Source organism: Bombina bombina, chromosome 1 (genome assembly GCF_027579735.1).
Source record: "Bombina bombina isolate aBomBom1 chromosome 1, aBomBom1.pri, whole genome shotgun sequence".
NCBI classification, from domain to species: Eukaryota; Metazoa; Chordata; class Amphibia; order Anura; family Bombinatoridae; genus Bombina; species Bombina bombina.
Window position 1 is genome coordinate 1,172,540,131 of NC_069499.1, and position 25,765 is coordinate 1,172,565,895.

General features: G+C 40.9%; 1 protein-coding gene across 1 annotated transcript in view; it reads left to right on the forward strand.

The window, feature by feature from the left end:
• Positions 1–25,765, forward strand: part of ASIC2 (acid sensing ion channel subunit 2) — a 796,537-nt gene that overhangs the window by 664,563 nt on the left and 106,209 nt on the right. The window contains exon 6 of the mRNA XM_053699697.1: positions 12,463–12,616. Coding sequence (XP_053555672.1) covers positions 12,463–12,616 — 154 coding nt within the window. The remainder of the gene's footprint in view (positions 1–12,462; positions 12,617–25,765) is intronic.

The following is a 25,765-nucleotide window of genomic DNA, read 5'->3' on the forward strand; positions in this document are numbered from 1 at the left end:
CGCAATACTTGCCTTGCCCTGGGCACTGACAACCCACGCTACGCCACTGACACATGTGCAGTAAATGAAAGAAACTGTGGCAGTCTTCCCTCGTCTATTCCCTTAAAGGGACAGTCTACACTGTAACTGTAGATAGATTAATGCAACGCTTGCCCAGTGATCACACAGTATCCCCAGGAATGTGTCTATTGCCATGCAGGTAAAAATTAGTAAGTTTCCAAGCATTGGCCATTTTGAAATTTTCCGCCTACATGTGACTTCACTATTACCCTGGGGTTGTGGATGTAAATAGTGGCTGTGTAACATGCAGAACTAGTCACGCTCGTGCACGGTAAGCCGCACATACACATAGTACACTAAGTAAAGTTGCAGACCTTTCTAAACATGGAACTCAACTTGAGGCCTCATTTGTAACAGCGGTCGACTTACATACTGAAAGCGTTTCTGCAGCATATTAGAGGTTTAGAGACCGCAAGTGGATTGCTGTGTTCATAAAGGTCGAGCATGAATCTTTGTGCACAATACATAGCCACCATTCACATCCACAATGCAGGGAAATAGTGATTTCACATGTGGGAGGGATCAGGCGGACATTTTAAAACAGCCAACGCTTAGAAACGTAGTCGTTTTTACCTAAATGGGAATAAAAATGTTCCTGGGGATACTGTTATACTATGTGATTAATGGGCAAGCATTACAATAATGTATGTAAAGTTAAAGTGTAAACTGTCCCTTTATGGTAGTTTAGCATTGATTTAGTCTAGTTAATTAGTAAAAAATATATTTAACATATATTTAAATAAACAGACATATATTCCATGTTTATCTTTATCTAATAGCTAAATATAAATATATATTTATATGTATACAATAATATTAACACCTAAATTTCCTTGTAAGCTCACTGCTATTGTAAATAACAATTTTCCTATCAGGATTGTTGATGTAAAACTGATAATCCACCTTTAAAAAGCAACTAATTACAGATAAGGTGAGGTAGGAGGGGGGTAAAAAAAGCCTCACAGATAAATTAACTTCAAATATTAACCCAAACTTACCTTAGAGCAAGTGGAACAAGTACAATTTTTACAGCAAAAGGAAGCAAAATAAATAATGAATGTATATTGCAACAATGTTTCATTTTTAATAATGAAACATTTTATGGGCCAGATTTATCAAAGTCCGGCGGAAAGGGGCGTACATCTTCGCCCCAGTCCACCCACCATTGTGCCCCCGCTTTTATCATTGCACACTATGGGGCAGAATTCTTAAGCTCTGAATAAAGCTTAATGCCCCTGTTTCCGAGCAAGCCTTCAGGCTCGCTGGAAACAGCAGTTATGTAGCATCGGTCTAAAGAACGCTGCTCCATATCTGGTCCACTGCCTCTGAGGCCGTGGTCTGCAATCCGCCCAATCCTATATGATCAGGCTGATTGACACCCCCTGCTAGCAGCCGATTGACCGCGAATCTGCAGGGTGCGGCGTTGCACAAGCAGTTCTGGTGAACTGCTTGTGCAATGTTAAATGCAGACAGTGTATGCTGTCGCCATTCAACGATGTCTGTCTGAAATAATACTCTACAATGTATCATGTTAGACAGACGTTGATGAATCGTCCCCTATGGCTAGTGTGCAATAACGCCCCCTGCTTGCTCGTGGTCAATCGCCCACAAGCAGGGGCTATCAATTCCCCAGGCCAGAGTGGGTTAAGAAGTGGTTTTATAACTACTGCTTCTAATCTCTCGGATGCAATTTCACTTATGCGAGCCTGCAGTCAGATCCTTTGATAAATCTGTTGTTGAAATACAAAGTTTAATGGTCTGTTAATATATTGTGTGGAAATGTACCAAATACATAACTTAAATCTAGTTAGATTATTGCCCCCACTCTAGTCTACCATTTTGCCTTTTTAGGTGGTGAAAAGAAACCTGCTAGATCCTATGCGACTTGCTATTGACAATGACAGTTCTGCAGCATTTTCAAGAGCAGATACTGAGACATAATAGTATAGTTAGCACAATGCAACCATTATGGCAACAGGCTGTTATAACATAACATAGGCAGCATCCTATGACTGTCACTATTATGTGCACCAGCCCTCATTCCCCACTGACCCCTTTCTATTTTCAAGTCATAAAAGCAGCTGTTCAACTGCTTTGCCAACTGATTTTAAGTTAAAATACAAATATTCAAAAGGGATCCATCACCTTGTTGAGAAAGTCAGTAAAATATTCCAAAGGAATGACCATACTGTTTGAAGGCAGCATCGCTGAGAGGCGTCTTACCGTAGATTCCAGTGGGTGGCGATGCTTTTCTGATACCAGCGATATATTTAATGCAGCATCTTCTATTGTGTCTTTACTTATTTTAAGATCGCTATTGCACATTCTTAATATTCATATTTATATAATATTGAGAACGCGCAATCGCAATCTCAATATTCATATTTCTTTCCTAAGATATGGTGAGTCCACGACTTGAGTAATTACTGTTGGGAATATCACTCCTGGCCTGCAGGAGGAGGCAAAGAGCACCACAGTTAAACTGTTAAGTATCACTCCCTTACCCACAACCCCTAGTCACTCTCTTTGCCTTTGGAGCATGGAGGAGGTGAAGTCTCTGAAGAAATTTTTGATTTCCTCTACAAGCAAGTTTTGGGGTATAGCCATACTCCATGTCATTCCTTGCAATCAGGTAGTGGTGGCTTTAAAACAGTTACGGCTAGATTTAGAGTTCTGCGGCCAAAGGGGTGCGTTAGCTACGTATGCTTTTTTTCCCCCGCACCTTTTAAATACCGCTGGTATTTAGAGTTCACAGAATGGCTGCGTTAGGCTCCAAAAAAGGGAGCGTAGAGCATATTTACTGCCACTGCAACTCTCAATACCAGCGTTGCTTACGGACGCGGCCAGCTTCAAAAACTGCTCGTGCACGATTCCCCTATAGAAAACAATGGGGCAGTTTGAGCTGAAAAAAAACCTAATACCTGCAAAAAAGCAGCGTTCAGCTCCTAACGCAGCCCCATTGTTTTCTATGGGGAAACACTTCCTAAGTCTGCACCTAACACCCTAACATGTACCCCGAGTCTAAACACCCCTAACCTTACACTTATTAACCCCTAATCTGCCGCCCCCGCTATCGCTGACCCCTGCATATTATTATTAACCCCTAATCTGCCGCTCCGTACACCGCCGCAACCTACATTATACCTATGCACCCCTAATCTGCTGCCCCTAACACTGCCGACCCCTATATTATATTTATTAACCCCTAATCTGCCCCCCACAACGTCGCCTCCACCTACCTACACTTATTAACCCCTAATCTGCCGAACGGATATCACCGCTACTCTAATAAATGTATTAACCCCTAAAGCTAAGTCTAACCCTAACACTAACACCCCCCTAAGTTAAATATAATTTAAATCTAACGAAATAAATTAACTCTTATTAAATAAATTATTCCTATTTAAAGCTAAATACTTACCTGTAAAATAAACCCTAATATAGCTACAATATAAATTATAATTATATTGTAGCTATTTTAGGATTAATATTTATTTTACAGGCAACTTTGTAATTATTTTAACCAGGTACAATAGCTATTAAATAGTTAATAACTATTTAATTGCTACCTAGTTAAAATAATTACAAAATTACCTGTAAAATAAATCCTAACCTAAGTTACAATTAAACCTAACACTACACTATCAATAAATAAATTAAATAAACTACCTACAATTATCTACAATTAAACCTAACACTACACTATCAATAAATTAATTAAATACAATACCTACAAATAAATACAATGAAATAAACTAACTAAAGTACAAAAAATAAAAAAGAACTAAGTTACAAAAAATAAAAAAAATATTTACAAACATTAGAAAAATATTACAACAATTTTAAACTAATTACACCTACTCTAAGCCCCCTAATAAAATAACAAAGACCCCAAAATAAAAAATGCCCCACCCTATTCTAAAATTAAAATAGAAAAGCTCTTTTACCTTACCAGCCCTGAAAAGGGCCCTTTGCGGGGCATGCCCCAAAGAATTCAGCTCTTTTGCCTGTAAAAAAAAAACATACAATACCCCCCCAACATTACAACCCACTACCCACATACCCCTAATCTAACCCAAACCCCCCTTAAATAAACCTAACACTAAGCCCCTGAAGATCTCCCTACCTTGTCTTCACCACGCCAGGTTCACCGATCGATCCAGAAGAGCCTCCGATGTCTTGATCCAAGCCCAAGCGGGGGGCTGAAGATGTCCATGATTCGACTGAAGTCTTCATCCAAGCGGGAGCTGAAGAGGTCCATGATCCGACTGAAGTCTTCTATCAAGCGGCATCTTCAATCTTCTTTCTTCCGGATCCATGTAGTTCATCCCGCCGATGCGGAACATCCATCTTCACCGACGACTTCCCGACGAATGACGGTTCCTTTAAGGGATGTCATCCAAGATGGCGTCCCTCAAATTCTGATTGGCTGATAGGATTCTATCAGCCAATCGGAATTAAGGTAGGAAAATTCTGATTGGCTGATGGAATCAGCCAATCAGATTCAAGTTCAATCCGATTGGCTGATCCAATCAGCCAATCAGATTGAGATCGCATTCTATTGGCTGATCAGAACATCCAATAGAATGCGATCTCAATCTGATTGGCTGATTGGATCAGCCAATCGGATTGAACTTGAATCTGATTGGCTGATTCCATCAGCCAATCAGAATTTTCCTACTTTAATTCTGATTGGCTGATAGAATCCTATCAGCCAATCGGAATTCAAGGGACGCCATCTTGGATGACGTCCCTTAAAGGAACCTTCATTCATCGTCTAGTCGTCAGAAGAAGAGGATGGATCCGCGCTGGAGGTCTTGAAGATCAGCCGTCGTCATCGGATGGAAGAACATAGAAGATGCGGCTTGGATGAAGATGTTTTCCGGTCTGGATGTCCTCTTCTGCCCGCTTGGATCAAGACTTCAGCCGGAGGATGGATGTCTTCAGCCCCCCGCTTGGGCTTGGATCAAGACATCAGAGCCTGGACGGATCGCTGATACCCGGTGTAGTTAAGATAAGGTAGGAAGATCTTCAGGGGCTTAGTGTTAGGTTTATTTAAGGGGGGTTTGGGTTAGATTAGGGGTATGTGGGTGGTGGGTTGTAATGTTGGGGGGGGGGGGTATTGTATGTTTTTTTCTAGGCAAAAGAGCTGAATTCTTTGGGGCATGCCCCGCAAATGGCCCTTTTAAGGGCTGGTAAGGTAAAAGAGCTTTTCTATTTTAATTTTAGAATAGGGTAGGGAATTTTTTTTATTTTGGGGGTCTTTGTTATTTTATTAGGGGGCTTAGAGTAGGTGTAATTAGTTTAAAATTGTTGTAATATTTTTCTAATGTTTGTAAATATTTTTTTATTTTTTTTAACTTAGTTCTTTTTTATTTTTTGTACTTTAGTTAGTTTATTTAATTGTATTTAATTGTAGGTATTGTATTTAATTAATTTATTGATAGTGTAGTGTTAGGTTTAATTGTAGATAATTGTAGTTATTTTATTTAATTAATTTATTGATAGTGTAGTGTTAGGTTTAATTGTAGATAATTGTAGGTATTTTATTTAATTAATTTATTGATAGTGTAGTGTTAGGTTTAATTGTAACTTAGGTTAGGATTTATTTTACAGGTAATTTTGTAATTATTTTAACTAGGTAGTTATTAAATAGTTATTAACTATTTAATAGCTATTGTACCTGGTTAAAATAAATACAAAGTTGCCTGTAAAATAAATATTATTCCTAAAATAGCTACAATATAATTATAATTTATATTGTAGCTATATTAGTGTTTATTTTACAGGTAAGTATTTAGCTTTAAATAGGAATAATTTATTTAATAAGAGTTAATTTATTTAGTTAGATTTAAATTATATTTAACTTAGGGGGTGATAGTGTTAGGGTTAGACTTAGCTTTAGGGGTTAATACATTTATTAGAGTAGCGGTGAGATCCGGTCAGCAGATTAGGGGTTAATTATTGTAGGTAGGTGGAGGCGACATTGGGGGCGGCAGATTAGGGGTTAATAAATATAATATAGGGGTCGGCGGTATTAGGGGCAGCAGATTAGGGGTACATAGGGATAACGTAGGTTGCGGCGGTGTACGTAGCGGCAGATTAGGGGTTAATAATAATATGCAGGGGTCAGCGATAGCAGGGGCGGCAGATTAGGGGTTAATAAGTATAATATAGGGGTCGGCGGTGTTAGGGGCAGCAGATTAGGGGTACATAGGGATAACGTAGGTGTCGGCGGTGTACTGAGCGGCAGATTAGGGGTTAAAAATTTTTAATAGAGTGGCAGCGATGTGGGGGGACCTCGGTTTAGGGGTACATAGGTAGTTTATGGGTGTTAGTGTACTTTAGAGCACAGTAGTTAAGAGCTTTATAAACCGGCGTTAGCCCAGAAAGCTCTTAACTACTGACTTTTTTCTGCGGCTGTAGTTTTGTCGGTAGATTTCTAACGCTCACTTCAGCCATGACTCTAAATACCAGCGTAAGAAAGATCCCATTGAAAAGATAGGATACGCAAATGGGGTAGGGGGATCTGCGGTATGGAAAAGTCGAGGCTGCAAAGTGAGCGTTAGACCCTTTCCTGACTGACTAAATACCAGCGGTAGCCCAAAACCAGCATTAGGAGCCTCTAACGCTGGTTTTGACGGCTACCGCCAAACTCTAAATCTAGCTGTTAGGAACTTGTAAAGGGGTACTTACTGCGTTTTCCTAACAATTGCTGCCCTAGTTTAGAAAGCCAGAGTTGGCTACTCTGTTCTTTCTTTTTTCAAAGGTCTCTGTGAAGAACTGTGTCTTCTCATACCATGTAACTGTCTACATGACGGACAGCGGAGCAAGTAAGTGCTTTTTTTCCAGCTGGGGAGACCATGCACGTAACAAACTTAAAGACACTGCTTTTTTATTGGGACATAGATAATCCTGTTGTATGGGTTACACTTGGGCATGAAGCAGGCACTGTAGCATGTGTGAGACTAACATTTAAATTCTAAAAAGAAAGGGTAACATTTTTGAGCCTAATGTCTCTCAGGATGATGTTGTTAAAATAATACCTCTGCTTTCTCCTGCTATGTCCCAAGCCTCAATGGCATCACATGCAGTACCCTGTGGTTCCTCTATAACTCCTAGTGGAGTTTATTTAAAAGCAGAAATTGCTGCCCAGGTATTTTCAGCTGTAAATGCGGCATTAGTTGCCATTACCAGATTACAGGGAAAACACAAGAGGAAATCTTGAAATTCAGAAAGTAAGGTTCCTGTCCTCAGTTCTGCTTCCCAAGTTGCCCTTTCTCATAAGTCTGCTGAGGAAGATACATCGAGACTTTCTGAGGGTGAAATCTCAGATTCGGACAGTATAATTTCTTCTTATGAGACTGAGGTTGTATCCTTCAGATTTAAGCTTGAACACCTTTGTGTATTGTTAAAGGAGGTTTTAGATACTTTAGATGACTCTGATACCCCTGTCTTTGTTACTCCTAAGAAATCTAGTAAACTTAATAGTTTCTTTGATGAACCTTCCACTTCGGAGGTTTTTCCTGTGCCGGATTGGGCTAGGGAGATTATTTCATAGGAATGGAAGAAACCAGGGGTGTCTTTTTCCCCGTTTTCCATTTTTAAGAAAATGTTTCCTGTCGAGGACTCCATTAAAGACCCTTGGTATACTGTTCCCAAAATTGAAGGGGCCATTTCCACTCTGGCTAAGAGAACCACTATTCCTATTGAGGATAGCTGCTCTTTTAAAGATCCGATGGACAAGAAGCTGGAGGCTTATTTGAAAAAGATATATGTTCATCAAGGTCTCCAATGGCAACCTGCGGTGTGTACTTACACCGTGACTAGTGAGACATCTTATTGGTTCAATGCCTTGTCTGATTCTCTTCAAGTAGAGGCTTCCTTGGATGAAATTCAAAATAGGATTAAAGCTCTTAAATTGGCCCATTCCTTTATTGCAGATGCCATTTTACAGGTTGTTAGACTAGGAGCTAAAACTTCTAGCTTCACTGTCCTAGCCCGCAGGGCATTATGGTTGAAATCCTGGTCTGTGAACGTTTACTATAAAGTCAAGCTTATGGCGTTTCCTTACAAGGGCAAAACCTTGTTTGGACCTGGTTTGGCAGAAATTATCTCTGATATTACGGGTGGAAAAGGGTCTTTTCTACCTCAAGATAAGAAGAATAGACCTAAAGGACATCAGAGTAATTTTCATTCCTTTCGTAACTTCAGAGGAAAGACTTCCCCTTCTTCTTCCAAGCAGGAACAATCCAAGTCTTTTTGGAAACCCAATCAGTCTTGGAACAAAGGGGAAACAATCAAAGAAACCCGCAGCTGATTCCAAATCAGCATGAAGGGTTTGCCCCCGATCCGGGATGAGATCAGGTGGAACTTTCCATCCCATTCTAGACTTCAAGTGTCTAAACATGTTTCTCAAAGTTCCATCCTCCAAGATGGAGACTATACGCTCCATTCTTCCTTTAGTACAAGAGGGTCAGTTCATGACAACCATAGACCTAAAGGATGTGTAACTTCATGTTCCTATTCACAGGGAACATCACAGATTCCTGAGATTTTCCTTTCTGGACAAACATTTCCAGTTTGTGACCCTTCCATTTGGTCTAGCCACAGCTCTCAGATTTTTTCAAAGGTTCTGGGGGCTCTTTTGGCAGTGATCAGTTCCCATGGAATTGCTGTGGCAACCTACCTGGACGACATATTGGTTTAGGTGCCATCTTTTCAACAAGCGAAATCTCACACTGAGATATTGTTGTCTTTTCTTTGTTCCCAAGGACTGAATGTGAATCTGGAAAAAAAGCTCCCTTTCCCCTGCTACAAGAGTAGTGTTCTTAGGGACCATTATAGATTCTCTATTGATGAAGATTTTTCTGACAGGAAAAACAAAATAATTTCCTCTTGCCTCTTTCTTCAGGCTACTGCTCATCCTTCAGTGGCTCAATGTATGGAGGTATTCGGTCTGGCCATGGATCTCATTACTTTTCCTCAATTCCATTTGACAGCTCTCCAGTTGTGCATGCTCAGGCAATGGACTGGTGACCATGTGGATCTATCTCAGAGAATAGAGTTAGAACAGTTGTCAACGGTTTCTTTCCCATGGTGGATTTCTCAGAAATATCTGTCTCAGGGCACATGCTTTCTGAGACCTTCCTGGGTGATCGTGACCACAGACGCCAGCCTGCTGAGCTGGGGAGCAGTCTGGAATTCGTTAAAAGCACAGGGCCTTTGGACTCGGGAGGAGTCTGCTCTTCCCATCAACATCTTAGAGTTGAGGGCGATTTACAATGCTCTATTGGCTTGGCCTCAGTTGTCTTCAGCCCAGTTTATCAGGTTCCAGTGACACAACATAACCTCCGTGGCTTACATCAATCACCAGGGAGGAACTCAGAGTTCCTTAGCCATGAAGTAGGTTACTCGGATTCTTAAGTGGTCAGAGAGCCACAATTGCTGTCTATCTGCCATCCACATTCCAGGAGTAGACAACTGGGAAGAAGATTTTCTGAGCAGACAGGCTTTTCATCCCGGAGAGTGGGAACTCCATCCAGAGGTATTTTCTAGCTTAGTCCTCAAATGGGGGGTGCCAGAGTTAGATCTGATGGTGTCCCATCAGAATGCCAAGCTTCCAATGTACGGTTCAAGGTCAAGAGATCTGCAGGCCATTCTGATAGATGCTTAGGCAGTTCCTTTTGTTTTTCAGGTTGGCATACTTGTTTCCTCTATTTGCTCTCCTTCCACGAGTCATTTCTTGTATCAAACGGGATGGGGCGTTGGTGATTCTAATAGTCCCTGCGTTGCCTTGCAGGATCTGGTTTGCAGACCTAGTGGAGATGTCATCTCTCCCACCTTGGAAACTACCTCTGAGGAAGGACCTCCTGATTCAGGGTCGTTTCCTTCATCCAAATTTTGTTTCTCTGAAGCTGTCTGCTTGGAGATTGAACCCTTAATTCTGGCTAAGCTTGTTTTTTTTTTTAGTTGGTCATTGAGACCATGATTCAGGCTTGCAAGCTTGTTACTAGAAAGATTTACCATAAGATATGGCATAAATATCTTTATTGGTGTGAATCCAAGGGCTACTCTTGGAGTAGAATTAGAATTCCTAGAATTTTATCTTTTCTTCAGGTAGGCCCGGAGAAGGGATTGTCAGTCATATTTCTGCTTTATCAGTTTTATTACATAAACGTTTGGCGGATTTTGCCAGATATGCAATCTTTTTGTCAGGCCTTAGTCAAAATCAGGCTTGTCTTTTATTCTGTTGCTTCTCATTGTAGCCTTAACCCTGTTCTTAAAGTTTTACAGCTTGCTCTGTTTGAGCCGTTGCATTCCATAGACATTAAGTTGTTATCTTGGAAGGTTTTGTTTCTTGTTGCTATCTCTTCTGCTCGAAGAGTCTCGGAACTTTCAGCTCTGCAGTGTGATTCCCCTTATCTTATTTTTCATGCTGATAAGGCGGTTCTTCATACTAAGTTAGGTTTCCTTCCTAAGGTTGTTTCTAATAGAAATATCAACCAGGAAATTGTTGTTCCCTCTCTGTGTCTTAATCCTTCTTCTTCCAAAGAACGTTTGTTACACAATTTGGATGTTGTACATGCTCTTAAATTTTACTTACATGCGACTAAGGATTTTCTCCAGCCCTCTGCCCTCTTTGTCTGTTTCTCTGGGAAAAGTAAAGGTCAGAAAGCTATTGCTACTACTCTTTCTTTTTGGTTATAAAGTATAATTCATTTGGCTTATGAGACTGATGGACAGCAGCCCCCTGAGAGAATTATGGCTTATTCCACAAGAGCTGTTTCCTCTTCTTGGGCTTTTAAAAATGAAGCTTCTGTGGAACAAATTTGCAAGGCTACAACTTGGTCTTCTTTACATACTTTTTCCAAATTTTCCAAATTTGATACTTTTGCATCAGCTGAGGTTTCTTTTGGGAGAAAGGTTCTTCAAGCGGTGGTGCCTACTGTTTAGGACTGCCTGTCTTGTCCCTCCCTATTTATCCGTGTCCTCTAGCTTGGGTATTAGTTCCCAACAGTAATTACTCAAGCTGTTGACTCACCATATCTTAGGAAAGAAAAACAAAATGTATGCTTACCTGATAAATTTGTTTCTTTCCGGATATGGTGAGTCCACGGCCCCACCCTTTATTTTAAAAAAGCTGTTCTTTGATTATAACCTCAGGCACATCTACACCTTGTGTTACTCCTTTTTTTCAATTTCCCTTCAGTCGAATGACTGGGAGTTGTGGGTAAGGGAGTGATACTTAACAGTTTAACTCTGGTGCTCTTTGCCTCCTCCTGCTGGCCAGGAGTGATATTCCCAACAGTAATTACTCAAGCGTGGACTCACCATATCCGTAAAGAAACAAATTAATCAGTTAAGCATTAATGTTGTTTTTTCACAATATTTAGATTGTGATTATGTGATCGTGTTTTACTTATAATATTGTGATTGCTTTGAAACAAACGTGTTCTATATTAATATATAGCTATATATTAATATTAATATAAAACACGTTTGCTACAGTGCGATTGCAATATTACAAGTAAAACAAGATCATGCAATTGCGATCGCAATATTGTGAAATATAAATATTACAAACACTACATCGCGATTGCACTATTGTGAAATATGAATATTACAAACACAATATTGTGATTCCAATATTGGGAAATATGAATATTGCGATCGCGATTGTGCATTCTCAATATAATGTAAATATTTAAATATAGTAACATAGTAGATACATAGTAACATAGTAGATAAGGTTGAAAAAAGACTGAAGTCCATCGAGTTCAACCTATATAACATCTTAGAATATATTGTCAGACCAATGGACTGTTAGCCTGGCGAATTCAAACAGGCAATTTCTCATCAGTCTGACAATGTTTTGAATATCAGGGCCTTAGAGAGATCTATTGGAAATTAAAATACTATCTCACCTACCTCCCACTGAGAGTGTTATTTTTTCTGCTAGCTGTGTTTACACAACTTTGTTATTTCAGTATAGGTAGGGATACCACAGGCAATTTCAGCTATTTAAATGCTGATATAAAATTAAACTATGTATCTGCAAACAATTGAATATACTCCACCAGGTAAAATGGATCACTGGGAGCAAACTAAAGGGGAGAATGATTATGGGCTTCCAACCACATGTTAATCTTGTTGTTTCAATCCCTTCAGTGCAAGTAAACCTGTGATTAAATAATTATAGAGACTGACTAGATCAAATGCTTAACCCCACTAAATCATATTTAAATCCCTCATTTAAAAAAAAAAAGTGTATCCACCTGTTCTACTAGAAAACTTTTCAATACTTTTAGGACTGTAATTGGGCATCATTGTTTTGCATAATGTTTGTCTTTAATATGTATTTAAACCTTACTGTGTGTTCTGTATTTGTCTATCCTACAGGATTGCTGACTGAGAAGGATGGTGGGTTCTGTGTGTGTTTAATGCCGTGTAACCTGACCAGATACAACAAGGAGCTCTCAATGGTGAAAATTCCCAGCAAAACATCAATCAAATATTTGGAGAAAAAATTCAACAAATCGGAAAAATATATAATGTATGTGGTATAGTAGGGAAATGGGGGGAATTTGCTTTGCTCCTTGGTGCTAATATAAAATATAGTAGCATAAACAGATACCATAATATACATGATCAGTCTCATTACTGTCTCACTAGAGAAGGGAAACAGGAAGTAATAACACTATGGATCACAGATACAGACATACAAGTAATATCAGCAACTGATATTCTAGTGTAACCAAAAGTCAGAGTGGTGAACGTAAACATTTATTTAACTACCCCTAGCAGAACTGATACCCTTCCATCTCCTTCAATATCATAATCTCCTTATTCAGTGGAATAAATGCTACCATTCATGGACTGCTTCCTTTTTAAATGGCCTCATTTAACTTTTCTTCAAGGATACACTCTCCCTTTAATCCCTCCTTTGTCTCCGTACCCCACCCCAGCTACCTGCCCTTTTTCCTTCAACTTATCACTCTCTGTACCATCCTCTCATTACATTTCCCTGCTTATCAATCTTCCGTCCTCTCTCTCCTATTCTGGTCTAGTAAAACTCACTCCATATACTTTGTATGCTACATTACCCCATGCTTATACCTTAATCTCTATAGAACACTCCCACTAAAATACCCACCTGCTTAACCTCCTACTCTTGCTACCACAGTGTCTTCCTTCATGACCTCTCCTCTACACCTGTTCCTGTCCCTCCATAGCCACTTTTCACAGTCTCTATTCCTATCTCTTTACACCCAACCCTCATTAGCACCTCTGTTCCCCTCCCTTTGTGCTATACTTTTGTTTTGTCAGCTCGACCCTTTAGCGGTGTCCACTCCTGTATCCCTATACCTCCTCTCTGGTTCTTCTCTGAATAATAATAATGACATCCAACATATGGAAATAAAGTGCCTTTTTGTTGTAACAAATATGGTAATTTAATAGCAAGTGAGAACTAAAAGCAACACCAAGCGTATCTGTTAAAACACTGATATGTTTATGTTATTGAGCATAATGCACTATATTTCCAATTATGAACTCTGATCTAATAGCAAGATGGGACATGTCGCTCTGCAAATTCGTTTCATTCTCCAAGAATAGAGATTTTTTTTATTTCTTCTCCTTTAGCTTGAAAATCTTGGTCACAGAGAATGCTGCACACTTATGCACCTTGTACTGCTTTTTATTCAGGGCAGAAGGGTTTGAAGAAGATCTCATTTTCAGTGTCTGGCTTTATATTGTTAGCAGAGCTTTTCATTCTAAGCTTTTGTTTGGATCTATATCTGAATATTTCACTTTACAAATTACAGTCACTTGGGCCATTTTCATCTACAACTATTTATATTTATAATTTGTGTCTTTTTCTAACTATTCTATATCAGTTTGATTTGTCTATTTAATGTCTTTTATATTAGCATCCGGGATACAGTTTTCCAAGTTCCTGCTTTGTTTATATTATTGTGGTATAACATTTTTATTTTTTTTTATTTTTTTTATTGAGGATAGGAAACATACAACATTTATAAACAGTGTGCAAAATAGTTTCTTCCATTTACAGCAAGAGTAGATATTTTGCTTTAGAGTCCTCATTTTTCTTCCCCATAATTAATATATTAGGTCACTCTTGGACCTTGCATGCGATATAGCTAGAGTCCAGGGGATATTATAATGCAAAGAACAAAAAAGTATCTTTCATTAATAAAATCATTGCAGATATGATATAAACAAGTTATAGTCCAGATACTAAGACCAGAGCTGTATGTGCATAATATCTTGACATAGTCTATTAACCCTTAAACAGTTGCAATATTAATCAATAAAATACACTGTTGTGACCTGATAGTATATAAGTTAGAAACTACGCCTGCTGCATTTTTTCTAGGAAGGTCGTGCATAGCCCTTTGGGATAAACCAACTTTTCGTTTGTGTGAGGTGGTCTGTAGGCTCGAATTGGGAGTAAAGGTTGGTGTACCATATTTATAAAAAAGGGAATAAATGAAAAGGAGAAGAATGGTTAACTATGGGTGAATTGCTATCTTGATACAATATATATATATGCCTGAAGTTGGTAGTATTATCATGGGTGTCAAGGGTTGTACTCGTTGTGTCTATCCCACAGTCCCGGCCGCAGACCGCTAGACTAGACAACACCCATTGGCTTAGTTTTTCGTAGTTTCAAGTGCCCCTCCTGCTGTATGGCTTGAACAGTGTCTACCCAGGGGCCCCCCTCTAACCCCCATGACGCACACCTATTTACTTAGTTTGAGGAAGGATGAGGGCACTCTGTCTAACAATATACTGTTTGAAAGTTCAAGTTAAAATAAATGTATGTGATGCAATCGTCCCACTGTTGGTTCTACCTTTCTCTACCCCCTTATTGTGCAGAAGAGTTGAGGTATGCAGAGTTTATCAGACAATGCCACCCAAACAATTTTTGAGCCCTATGTGCACATTAAACAACATTCCAAGACAAAACATTTGCCTAGAGAACTACATTCACAAACAGAGCAAAACTTTCTTTAACTTAAAACATGGTAAGCTTGTGTTACTTAGCTATAGTCCTAGGGATCTCATCCCTGCTTGTCTCGTATAGATTTTGTTAGGTAACCGCTAGACCCAATGATAGATTTCTTGCCTTAGATTCCGAACCCAGCGCGGCCAGAGCAAAGCCGAAGTGTTTTCCAGCCATCCCCGCCCGACAGCCGGCTCCGGGATCACCGTGTGCTACTTCATCCTGCAGGGCCAAGGTCTTGAGGATTTCTGGAGAATCGCCATATAGCGGGGTACTTAAGATGTCTGGAATCACAGATCCTCCGGAGCCACTCCCCAGGCAACAAGGTGGCCCCGCCGGTCTCGACTTGTGCCCGCTCAGGTATAATAGATGCACTGTCTTCAGGCGATGGTAAAGTAGTTATTTCACGCCTTCTTTGTGGCCTCCGCCACTGCGACTCAATGCTTCCATTTTTCCGGGCGCCATCTTAACTTGATGGCCATGCTGTTGTATCCCATCTCTCCGCATCGGGAAAAGTCGTCCTGCACCAGGAAAGTCCCGGTAAGCTTTGTCTGCCCATTCGATATGATCTGCCGGTAGAGGTATATGAAGTAGGGTACCAGCTCGCTGTGAAGGTTCCCCTTCCATCTGTATACTGAGGGTGACAACTCTCATGGGCTTTATGTGAGAGTCAGGTCTGTGGCCCTTAGCTTGCTGTGCAGTTTTCATTGGAGATGTCGCCTTTGGTAGTCTGTCTATAAGGAGCTGCAGCTCACTCTCAGATAGCGCTTTCTCTATGAGAGGTTGAAATAGACCCTCTAGTCTTATAAGAAATGCATCCCATTTGTCAGGTAGGGGATTACCTCTCATGGTGGCTGTGATGTTCGGTAGTCTTTATATTTTCTATTATGTTGCGTAGGTGTCCACTGTCAACAGCAAAGTTGTGTTTAGTTGCAAGCACTCTTGTGTGCCAGCAGTATGTAGTTGTGAGAACAGCTCCGGTCAGACACCCCAGAGAGTTCGGGGGGGAGGCGCCGCCTGTGAGTTTGCCACGACTACAGGCCTCAGGTGTCCCTTTCCGACCCTGGGGTCATTAATACAGCAATCAAGGAAAATTAGTGTTAATGTTCTTTAGTATTCACGAAACCAGTCGTGTGGGCTCTTAATGCTGTGTGAATCAAGCAATAATTGGCAAATTATTAGCTCTTCTCCCAGAGCACTAGAAAAATGCGACTGCTCAGAGTCACTTCTTGGACACGCCCCCAGCATCACTTGTTTTATGTCTGGTCCAGCCAATAGTCTCCGTGCACGAACTAATCATTTAGCATCACTCCTGCATGACTTGTTTTATGTATGTGCCGTGGTATAACATTTTTAACTAAATCTTTTGATTGCTTTGCAGTTTGTCCCATGAGTCTAACACTGGTGGTTGGCATTCATGTTACTTTGTAATGTACTACCTGTATTTAATGATGCATTACAGGAAAAGGTCCAGATTCTGCATGTTTTGTACAGACTGTTTCTATACACATGAAGGATTTGTTTTCAAAACTGGAGATATATGATTTATAGGTTACCCTGGCACAGATTACAAATGTGTATAGTTTATTGTTAGATCCTTACCTGTTGCCCTGATTATACACATTTTTTTCAAACGGCTCCTACCATACACATAGAAAAGATCGCTGAACCCCCCTGGATCACTTTTTCCTCCTTATTTCAAATTGGACTTATAGAGACAGTCAAGTCAAAATTAAACTTTTATGATTCAGATAAGACATGATATTTTTAACCACCTTCCAATTTACTTTTATAATCAATTTTTGCTTTGTTATCTTGGTATTCTTTGTTGAAAGCTAAACCTAGGTAGGCTTGTATGCTAATTACTAAGCTCTTGAAGGCCGCCTATCTTATCTGAGTGCATTTTGACAGTTTTTCACAGCTAGGCAGTGCTAGTTCATGTGTGTCATATAAATAACATAATGCTCACTCCTGTCAAGTTATTTATGAGTCAGCATTGATTGGCTAAAATACAAGTTTGTCAAAAGAACTGAGATAAGAGAGCAGTCTGCAGAGGCTTAGATACAAAGTAATCACAGAGGTAAAGCGAGTATGAATATAACTGTGTTGGTTATGCAAAACTGTGGAATAGGTAATAAAGGGATTATCTATCTTTTTAAACAATAACAATTCTGGAGTAGAATATTCCTTTAAGCCTGTCAATACTACTGTTAAAAACAAAATGTATGCTTACCTGATAAATATATTTATTTCTTGACACAATGAGTCCACGGATCATCTAATTACTATTGGGAATATCACTCCTGCCCAGCAGGAGCTGGCAAAGAGCACCACTGCAAAGCTGTTAAATATCACCTCCCTTCCCTCCAACCCCAGTCATTCGACCGAAGCAAAGGAGAGAAAGGAAGCAACAAGGTGCAGAGGTGTCTGAAGTTTATAAAATACCAACAACCTATCCAAAGAACAGAGTGGGCCGTGGACTCATCGTGTCAAGAAAGAAATACATTTATCAGGTAAGCATAAATTTTGTTTTCTTTCTAATGACATGAGTCACGGATCATCTAATTACTATTGGGAATCAATACCCAAGTTAGAGTACACAGATGATAAGGGAGGGACAAGACAGGGAACCTAAACGGAAGGCACCACTGCTTGAAGAACGTTTCTCCCAAAAGAGGCCTCAGCTGAGGCAAAAGTGTAAAAAAAATATATAGAATTTTGAAAAAGTGTGAAGAGAGGACCAAGTTGCAGCCTTGCAAATCTATTCCACAGAAGCTTCATTTTTGAATGCCTAGGAAGAGGAAACAGCCCTCGTAGAATGAGCCCTAACTCTCTCAGGAGGCAGCTGTCCAGCAGTTTCATAGGCAAAGCGAATGATACTCTTCAGCCACAAAGAAAGTGAAGTAGCCGTAGCTTTCTGCCCCTTACGTTTCCCAGAAAATACCACAAACAGAGCAGAAGACTGACGAAAATCCTTAGTCGCCTGTAAATAGAATTTTAATGCATGGACCACATCCAGATTGTGTAAAAGCTGTTCCTTTTGAGAAGAAGGATTAGGACACAAGGAAGGAACAACAATCTCCTGACTAAAGTTCCGGTCTGAAACTCCTTTAGGGAGAAACCCTAACTTAGTACGCAAAACCACCTTATCCAAATTAAAAATAAGGTAAGGAGACTCATACTGTAATGCCGAGAGCTCTGACACTCTACAAGAAGATGAAATAGCAACAAGAAACAAAACTTTCCAAGATAGCAACTTAATATCTAACTGAGCCCCTTGAAGAACCTTAAGAACTAAATTAAGACTCCAGGGAGGAGTAACTGGCATGAACACAGGCCTGATCCTGACCAAGGCCTGACAAAATGATTGCACGTCTAGGGCATCCACCAGACGATTATGTAACAAAATAGACAAGGCAGATATTTGACCCTTAAGGGAACTTGCCGATAAACTCTTCTCCAAAACTTCTTGGAGAAAGGACAGAATTCTAGGAATCCTAACTCTACTCCAAGAGTAGCCCTTGGATTCACACCAATATAGATATTTATGCCATATCTTATGGTAAATCTTTCTAGTCACAGGTTTACGAGCCTGAATCATGGGGGCCTATCTATCAAGCTCTGAATGGAGCTTGATGCCCCGTGTTTCTGACTCGCCAGAAACAGCAGTTATGAAACAGCGATCACAAAGACCATTGCTCCATAACCTGTCCGCCTGCTCTGAGCAGGCGGACAGTCATCACCAGAATTCAACCCGATCAAGTACGATCGGGTTGATTGACACCTCCCTGGCCCTGAGCCTGCAAGGGGTGGTGTTGCACCAGCAGCTCTTGTGAGCTGCTGGTGCAATGCTGAATATGGAGAGCATATTGCTTTCCGTATTCAGCAAGGTCTGGCGGACCTGATCCGCACTGTCGGATCAGGTCCGCCAGACTTTGTTAAATAGAGGCCATGGTCTCAATGACCAATTCTGAAAATCCACGTTTGGACAAAATTAAGCGTTCAATCTCCAAGCAGTCAGCTTCAGAGAAACTAGATTTGGATGAAGGAAGGGCCCTTGAAGTAGAAGGTCCTTCCTCAGCGGAAGTCTCCAAGGTGACATGTCCACCAGGTATGCATACCAAATCCTGCGAGGCCATGCCGGTGCAATGAGGATCACTGATGCCCTCTCCTGCTTGATTCGAGCAATGACCCAAGGTAGAAGAGCAAACGGAGGAAATAGGTATGCAAGACTTAAATTCCAAGGTACCGCCAGAGCGTCTATTAATACAGCCTGAGTGTCCCTTGACCTCGACCTGTACCTCAGAAGCTTGGCATTCTGCCGAGATGCCATGAGATCCAATTCCAGCTGACCCCATTTGAGAATCAGGCTGGAAAACACTTCTGGATGGAGCTCCCACTCCCTGGGTGAAAGGTCTGCCTCCCAGTTGTCCACTCCTGGGATGTGGATCGCCGAAAGACAGCAATTGTGGGTCTCCGCCCACTGAATGATCTTGGCTACCTCTGTCATGGCCAAGGAACTCCGAGTTCCTCTCTTATGGTTGATGTAAGCCACTGAAGTTATATTGTCTGACTGGAACCTGATAAACCGGGCTGAGGCTAACTGAGGCCAGGTCAAAAGAGCATTGAAGATTGCTCTCAGCTTCAGAATGTTTATGGGTAGAACAGACTCCGACCGAGTCCATGTTCCCTGAGCCTTTAGAGAGCCCCAGAGTGCTCCCCATCCCAGAAGGCTAGTGTCTGTTGTCACAATCATCCAAGAGGGTTTGCGAAAGCAGGTTTCCTGAGAGAGATGATACTGTGATAACCACCAAAGAAGATAATCCCTTGTCTCCTGCTCCAGTTGTAATAGCGGAGACAGATCCGCATAATCTCTGTTCCACTGACTGAGTATGCTTAACTGCAGAGGCTTGAGGTGGAAACGGGTGAACAGGATGATAACCATTGCTGCTACCATCAGACCGATTACCTCCATGCACTGAGCCACTGATGGCCGAGGAGAGGACTGAAGCACTTGGCAAGAAACGAAAATCTTTGATTTCTTGACTTCTGTCAGAAAAATTTTCATTGATAAGGAATCTATTATGGTTCCCAAGAAAATTACCCTTGTATTTGGAACTAAGGAACTCTTTTCCAAATGTACCTTCCAACCGTGAGATCACAGGAAAGATAACAACATTTCCGTGTGAGATCTTGCTTGATGAAAGGATGGTGCCTGAACCAGAATGTCATCCAGATAAGGCGCCACTGCAGTGCCCCGCAATCGGAGCACCGCCAACAGGGATCCCAGAACCTTTGAGAAAATTTGGGGATCCGTGGCAAGGCCGAATGGAAGAGCCACGAACTGGAAGTGTTTGTCTAGAAATGCAAACCTTAGAAACTTCTGATGGTCCCTGTGGATGGGAGCATGCAGGTACACGTCCTTTATATCTACTGTTGTCATAAATTGACCCTCTTGGACCAAAAGTAGAATGCAACGAATAGTTTCCATCTTGAAGGATGGCACTCTGAGGAATTTGTTTAGACTCTTGAGATCTAAAATTGGTCTGAAGGTTCCCTCCTTTTTGGGAACCACAAACAGATTGGAATAAAACCCCAGACCCCGTTCCTGCATTGGAACAGGAACTATCACTCCCAGGTCGAATAGGTCCCGAACATAGTGTAAGAACACCTCTCTTTTTGTCTGGTCTAGAGATAATCTTGAGAGCAGAAACCTGCCCCTGGGAGGAAAGGTCTTGAACTCTAGTTTGTATCCTTGGGACATGATGTCCACCCCCAAGGATCCTGAACATCTCAAACCAAAGCCTGAGTGAAGAAGGAAAGTCTGCCCCCCCCCCCAAGATCCGGTCCCAGATTGGGGGCAGGCCCTTCATGCTGCTTTTTATTCAATAGCAGGCTTTTTGGATTGTTTTCCCTTGTTCTAAGACTGATTGGGCCTCCAGGAAGGCTTGGACTGCTCCTGCTTGGAAGAGGGAGAGGAAGGCTTTCCCTTGAAATTTCGAAAGGAACAAAAATTCCTCTGACATCCCTTTTGTTTATTTCTCTTATCCTGAGGGAGGAAATGGCCCTTTCCTCCTGTAATGTCAGAAATTATTTCCGTCAAGCCTGGCCCAAACAAGGTCTTTCCCTTGTAAGGATTCACCAAAAGTTTAGACTTAGATGACACATCCGCAGACCAAGATTTTAACCATAAAGCTCTGCGGGCCAGTACGGCAAAACCAGAAATCTTAGCTCCTAGCTTAATAACCTGAAGGGAAGCATCCATGATAAAGGAGTTGGCCAACTTAAGGGCCTTTATCCTATCCTGGATTTCTTCGAGGGGAGTGTCTGTCCGAATAGAATCAGACAACACATCAAACCAGTATGCTGCCACACTAGTAACATTAGCAATACAAACTGCAGGTTGCCATTGTAAACCCTGGTGTACATACATTTTCTTGAGCAACCCCTCTAACTTCTTATCCATATGATCCTTAAAGGAGCAACTATCCTCTATGGGAATAGTTCTCTTGGCTAGCATGGAAATTGCCCCTTCCACTTTGGGTACCGTCTGCTTTAGGAAACATCTTTTTAAATATAGGAAATGGAGAAAAAGGGATACCCGGTCCCTCCCATTCCTAGAAATAATCTCTGTAGCCCTATCTGGTACAGGAAATACCTCCACCATTTAGGGCATGTCAAAGTACTTGTTCAGTACTTGTTCCAACCGTGAGATCACAGGAAAGATAACAACATTTCCATGTGAGCTCTTGCTTGATGAAAGGATGGTGCCTGAACCAGAATGTCATGCAGATAAGGCGCCACTGCAGTGCCCTGCAATCGGAGCACCGCCAACAGGGATCCCAGAACCTTTGAGAAAATTTGGGGATCTGTGGCAAGGCCGAATGGAAGAGCCACAAACTGGAAGTGTTTGTCTAGAAATGCAAACCTTAGAAACTTCTGATGGTCCCTGTGGATGGGAACATGCAGGTACGCGTCCTTTAAATCTACTGTTGTCATAAATTGACCCTCTTGGACCAAAGGAAGAATGGAACGAATAGTTTCCATCTTGAAGGATGGCACTCTGAGGAATTTGTTTAGACTCTTGAGATCTAAAATTGGTCTGAAGGTTCCCTCCTTTTTGGGAACCACAAACAGATTGGAATAAAACCCCGGACCCCGTTCCTGCATCGGAACAGGAACTATCACTCTCAGTTCGAAGAGGTCCCGAACACAGTGTAAGAACCCTCTCTTTTTGTCTGGTCTTCAGATAATCTTGAGAGCAGAAACCTGCCCCTGGGAGGAAAGGTCTTAAACTCTAGTTTGTATCCCTGGGACACAATGTTCACCCCCAAGGATCCTGAACATCTCAAACCAAAGCCTGAGTGAAGAAGGAAAGTCTGCCCCCCCCCAAGATCCAGTCCTAGATTGGGGACAGGCCCTTCATGCTGCTTTTTATTCAATAGCAGGCTTTTTGGATTGTTTTCCCTTGTTCTAAGACTGATTGGGCCTCCAGAAGGCTTGGGCTGCTCCTGCTTGGAAGAGGGAGAGGAAGGCTTTCCCTTGAAATTTCGAAAGGAACGAAAATTCCTCTGACATCCCTTTTGTTTATTTCTCTTATCCTGAGGGAGGAAATGGCCCTTTCCTCCTGTAATGTCAGAAATTATTTCCGTCAAGCCCGGCCCAAACAAGGTCTTTCCCTTGTAAGGATTCACCAAAAGTTTAGACTTAGATGACACATCCGCAGACCAAGATTTTAACCATAAAGATCTGCGGGCCAGTACGGCAAAACCAGAAATCTTAGCTCCTAGCTTAATAACCTGAAGGGAAGCATCCGTGATAAAGGAGTTGGACAACTTAAGGGCCTTTATCCTATCCTGGATTTCTTCAAGGGGAGTGTCTGACCGAATAGAATCAGACAACACATCAAACCAGTATGCTGCCACACTAGTAACATTAGCAATACAAACTGCAGGTTGCCATTGTAAACCCTGGTGTACATACATTTTCTTGAGCAATCCCTCTAACTTCTTATCCATATGATCCTTAAAGGAACAACTATCCTCTATGGCAATAGTTCTCTTGGCTAGCATGGAAATTGCCCCTTCCACTTTGGGTACCGTCTGCTATAGGAAACATCTTTTTAAATATAGGGGATGGAGAAAAAGGGATACCCGGTCTCCCATTCCTAGCAATAATCTCTGTAGCCCTATCTGGTACAGGAAATACCTCCACCATTTAGGGCATGTCAAAGTACTTGTTCAGTTTACTAGACTTCTTAGGATTGACTATGACGGTAGTGTCGGAGTCGTCCAGAGTAGCTAAAACTTCCTTAAGTAACAAACGGAGGTGTTCAAGCTTAAACCTGAAAGAAACAGCTTCAGTATCAGTTAAAGGTATTACACTGTCTGAGTCTCAGATTTCACCCTCAGAACCTACCAAAGTTTTTTTCTCTTCAGGTTTCTGGGAAGTCCCATAGGAGGTAAGTGAGTTTGAAAAGGAATTGAGAGTCACTAGAGGAAAAGGAATGATGGGGAGAGAGGAAGAATTGAAAAGTAGGAAAAAGTAAGATGAAAATGGTGAGTGGATGATAAGGGTAGTAAGGAGAATGACAAAACAGCAAGACTAGGACAGAGGTATGAGCAGTTGAAACAACGTAACATTTTTCTCTGGTGATATTGAACCGAAATTCACATCATAATGAAAATAATGCACGCCTGTAAAAATAATACAGCAGAGAATGTTAATGTATACAGGTTGTACAGACAGGCATATTACAGCTAAATTTTGGGACATATGAGAAGAAAGCTGCGGCATATCTTGAACATTATCAGAAGAATCCGCCTTAGACAATGTTGGCTCAGGAAAAAGTCTATCCCTGTAATGTAAAGTTCTCTTTACATGGTTCTACATTAGCATCAAAACATTAAGAACATGTAACATCTTGCAGGGTTTCTTGGTCCATCTTTATTCACCAATAAACAGACAAAATTTATATTTTTATTTAGAAAATAGCATCCCCTCCAAAAAAAAAAACACGTTACTATCTCTTTAAATTTTAAACGAAAAAAATAAATAACTGCTTTATTTCTCTGTCATTTGAAATAAACAATGGCCCATAAAATAACACCTCAGAAAACTCTACACCTCAGCTTAGTCCTGCTGATGTGCTTACCTGCCTGCCTACTAACGAAGTACAGGGATAGGCACGAGCCAAGGCTGTGGCGGACATTTTCTAAAGTAAAGAACTTTAGTAAAGGACACCAAGGTACATTTACAAATAAAACTATTATATATTAATTATTTTATAGTGCTGAATTTTATTATACTGATGCAGATACCACTGATCCTATAACCAGCCCTTGTCTGGCTATGCACATGTGCCAGTGTCACTTCTGTGTCTTTGTATAGAGCTTGGTGTTATTATACAGATACAGAAGATACACATCCAGTATTTCACTCAGGCTTTATTTATTCCATAACTTATCACCCAATATTGCTAGCAGTCTCTTGACAAGCCACTAATTTTATTCACACTAAATATTTTCCCTTTCCTATTATTTTAATCAGAAAGAAAAGATATACTAAGGTTATGGTTCACAACCTTACTATATCTTTTCTTTCTATTTAAATACTACTTATAATAAACCTCAGGTGCTGGTTAAAGTGCTTTACCTTTGCATTTAAAGATCCAGGGACACAGTGGCAGCTTACTTCTTGAACATTCCCTCTCTGTCTCATTCAGAGTCATTTTCTGGTACTAAGCAGCATTATGTGGGAGTGGCCACAACCCTGCAAAATGTGGCGCCGCGTGTGTTAAGGAGGAGTCAGGACCAGTATTCATCTGTCTTACTCCTCCTTCCCCACAGCAAAATGGGCGGCGGACACTGCAAGGGCCAGTCACGGACACCAGTGTCCGTGTACAGACACCTTACCTATCCCTGACGAAGTAGTTGACTTCTAGTTGATCCGGACTCAAATGTCTTGACAATTATGGTCCATAACTGCAACGCTGCTTAATCTGTGACGCACCTGATTTCCAATGCGGAACACAAGAAGTGCCCCTGGGCCAGAAAAAAAGGCTCGCAATAGGAACTGGAAAAATGGAATGGTATACAGAGGGCGACTCCTAGTGCAGATCAGTTGATACAGTTTTTAACCCCCAACTAATCCCTTTAGAGAGATACTCACATATTATGGAGCACACTAAAGTGCTAACGAGGCAAGCTGGGTATATTGTGGTGGCCCAGCACACATAACACTCTGGCAAGCAATGGATCAATGTAGCAAATAGAAGATAGGAGACTTCAGAAGTTTTTATAAAAATAAATAAATGAACATAAAAACAATCAGTAAAACACGCTACGCGTTTCTCAGAGCTCACCACTCTGTTTCCTCAGGCGAGTTATACTGAACTGTGACTGAAGTCACCTATTTAAACCCAAAAGACTAATTGGGATATCAGTTACACCCATTACACACCCTTTTAGTTAGCTTATGCTAATGCTGCCATAGCAACCCTTATAACTACACCTAACATTTCTTGAATGGAATATACAACATGTTTGATACATTTTCTACAGAGATCTGGTGAAATAACTTCGTACATAATGTAACATTAGTTCAATTATTTGTACAATGTAACAGAACATCATCCTATATAAATAAAGAACCCATACATTATATAACTTTATCTAT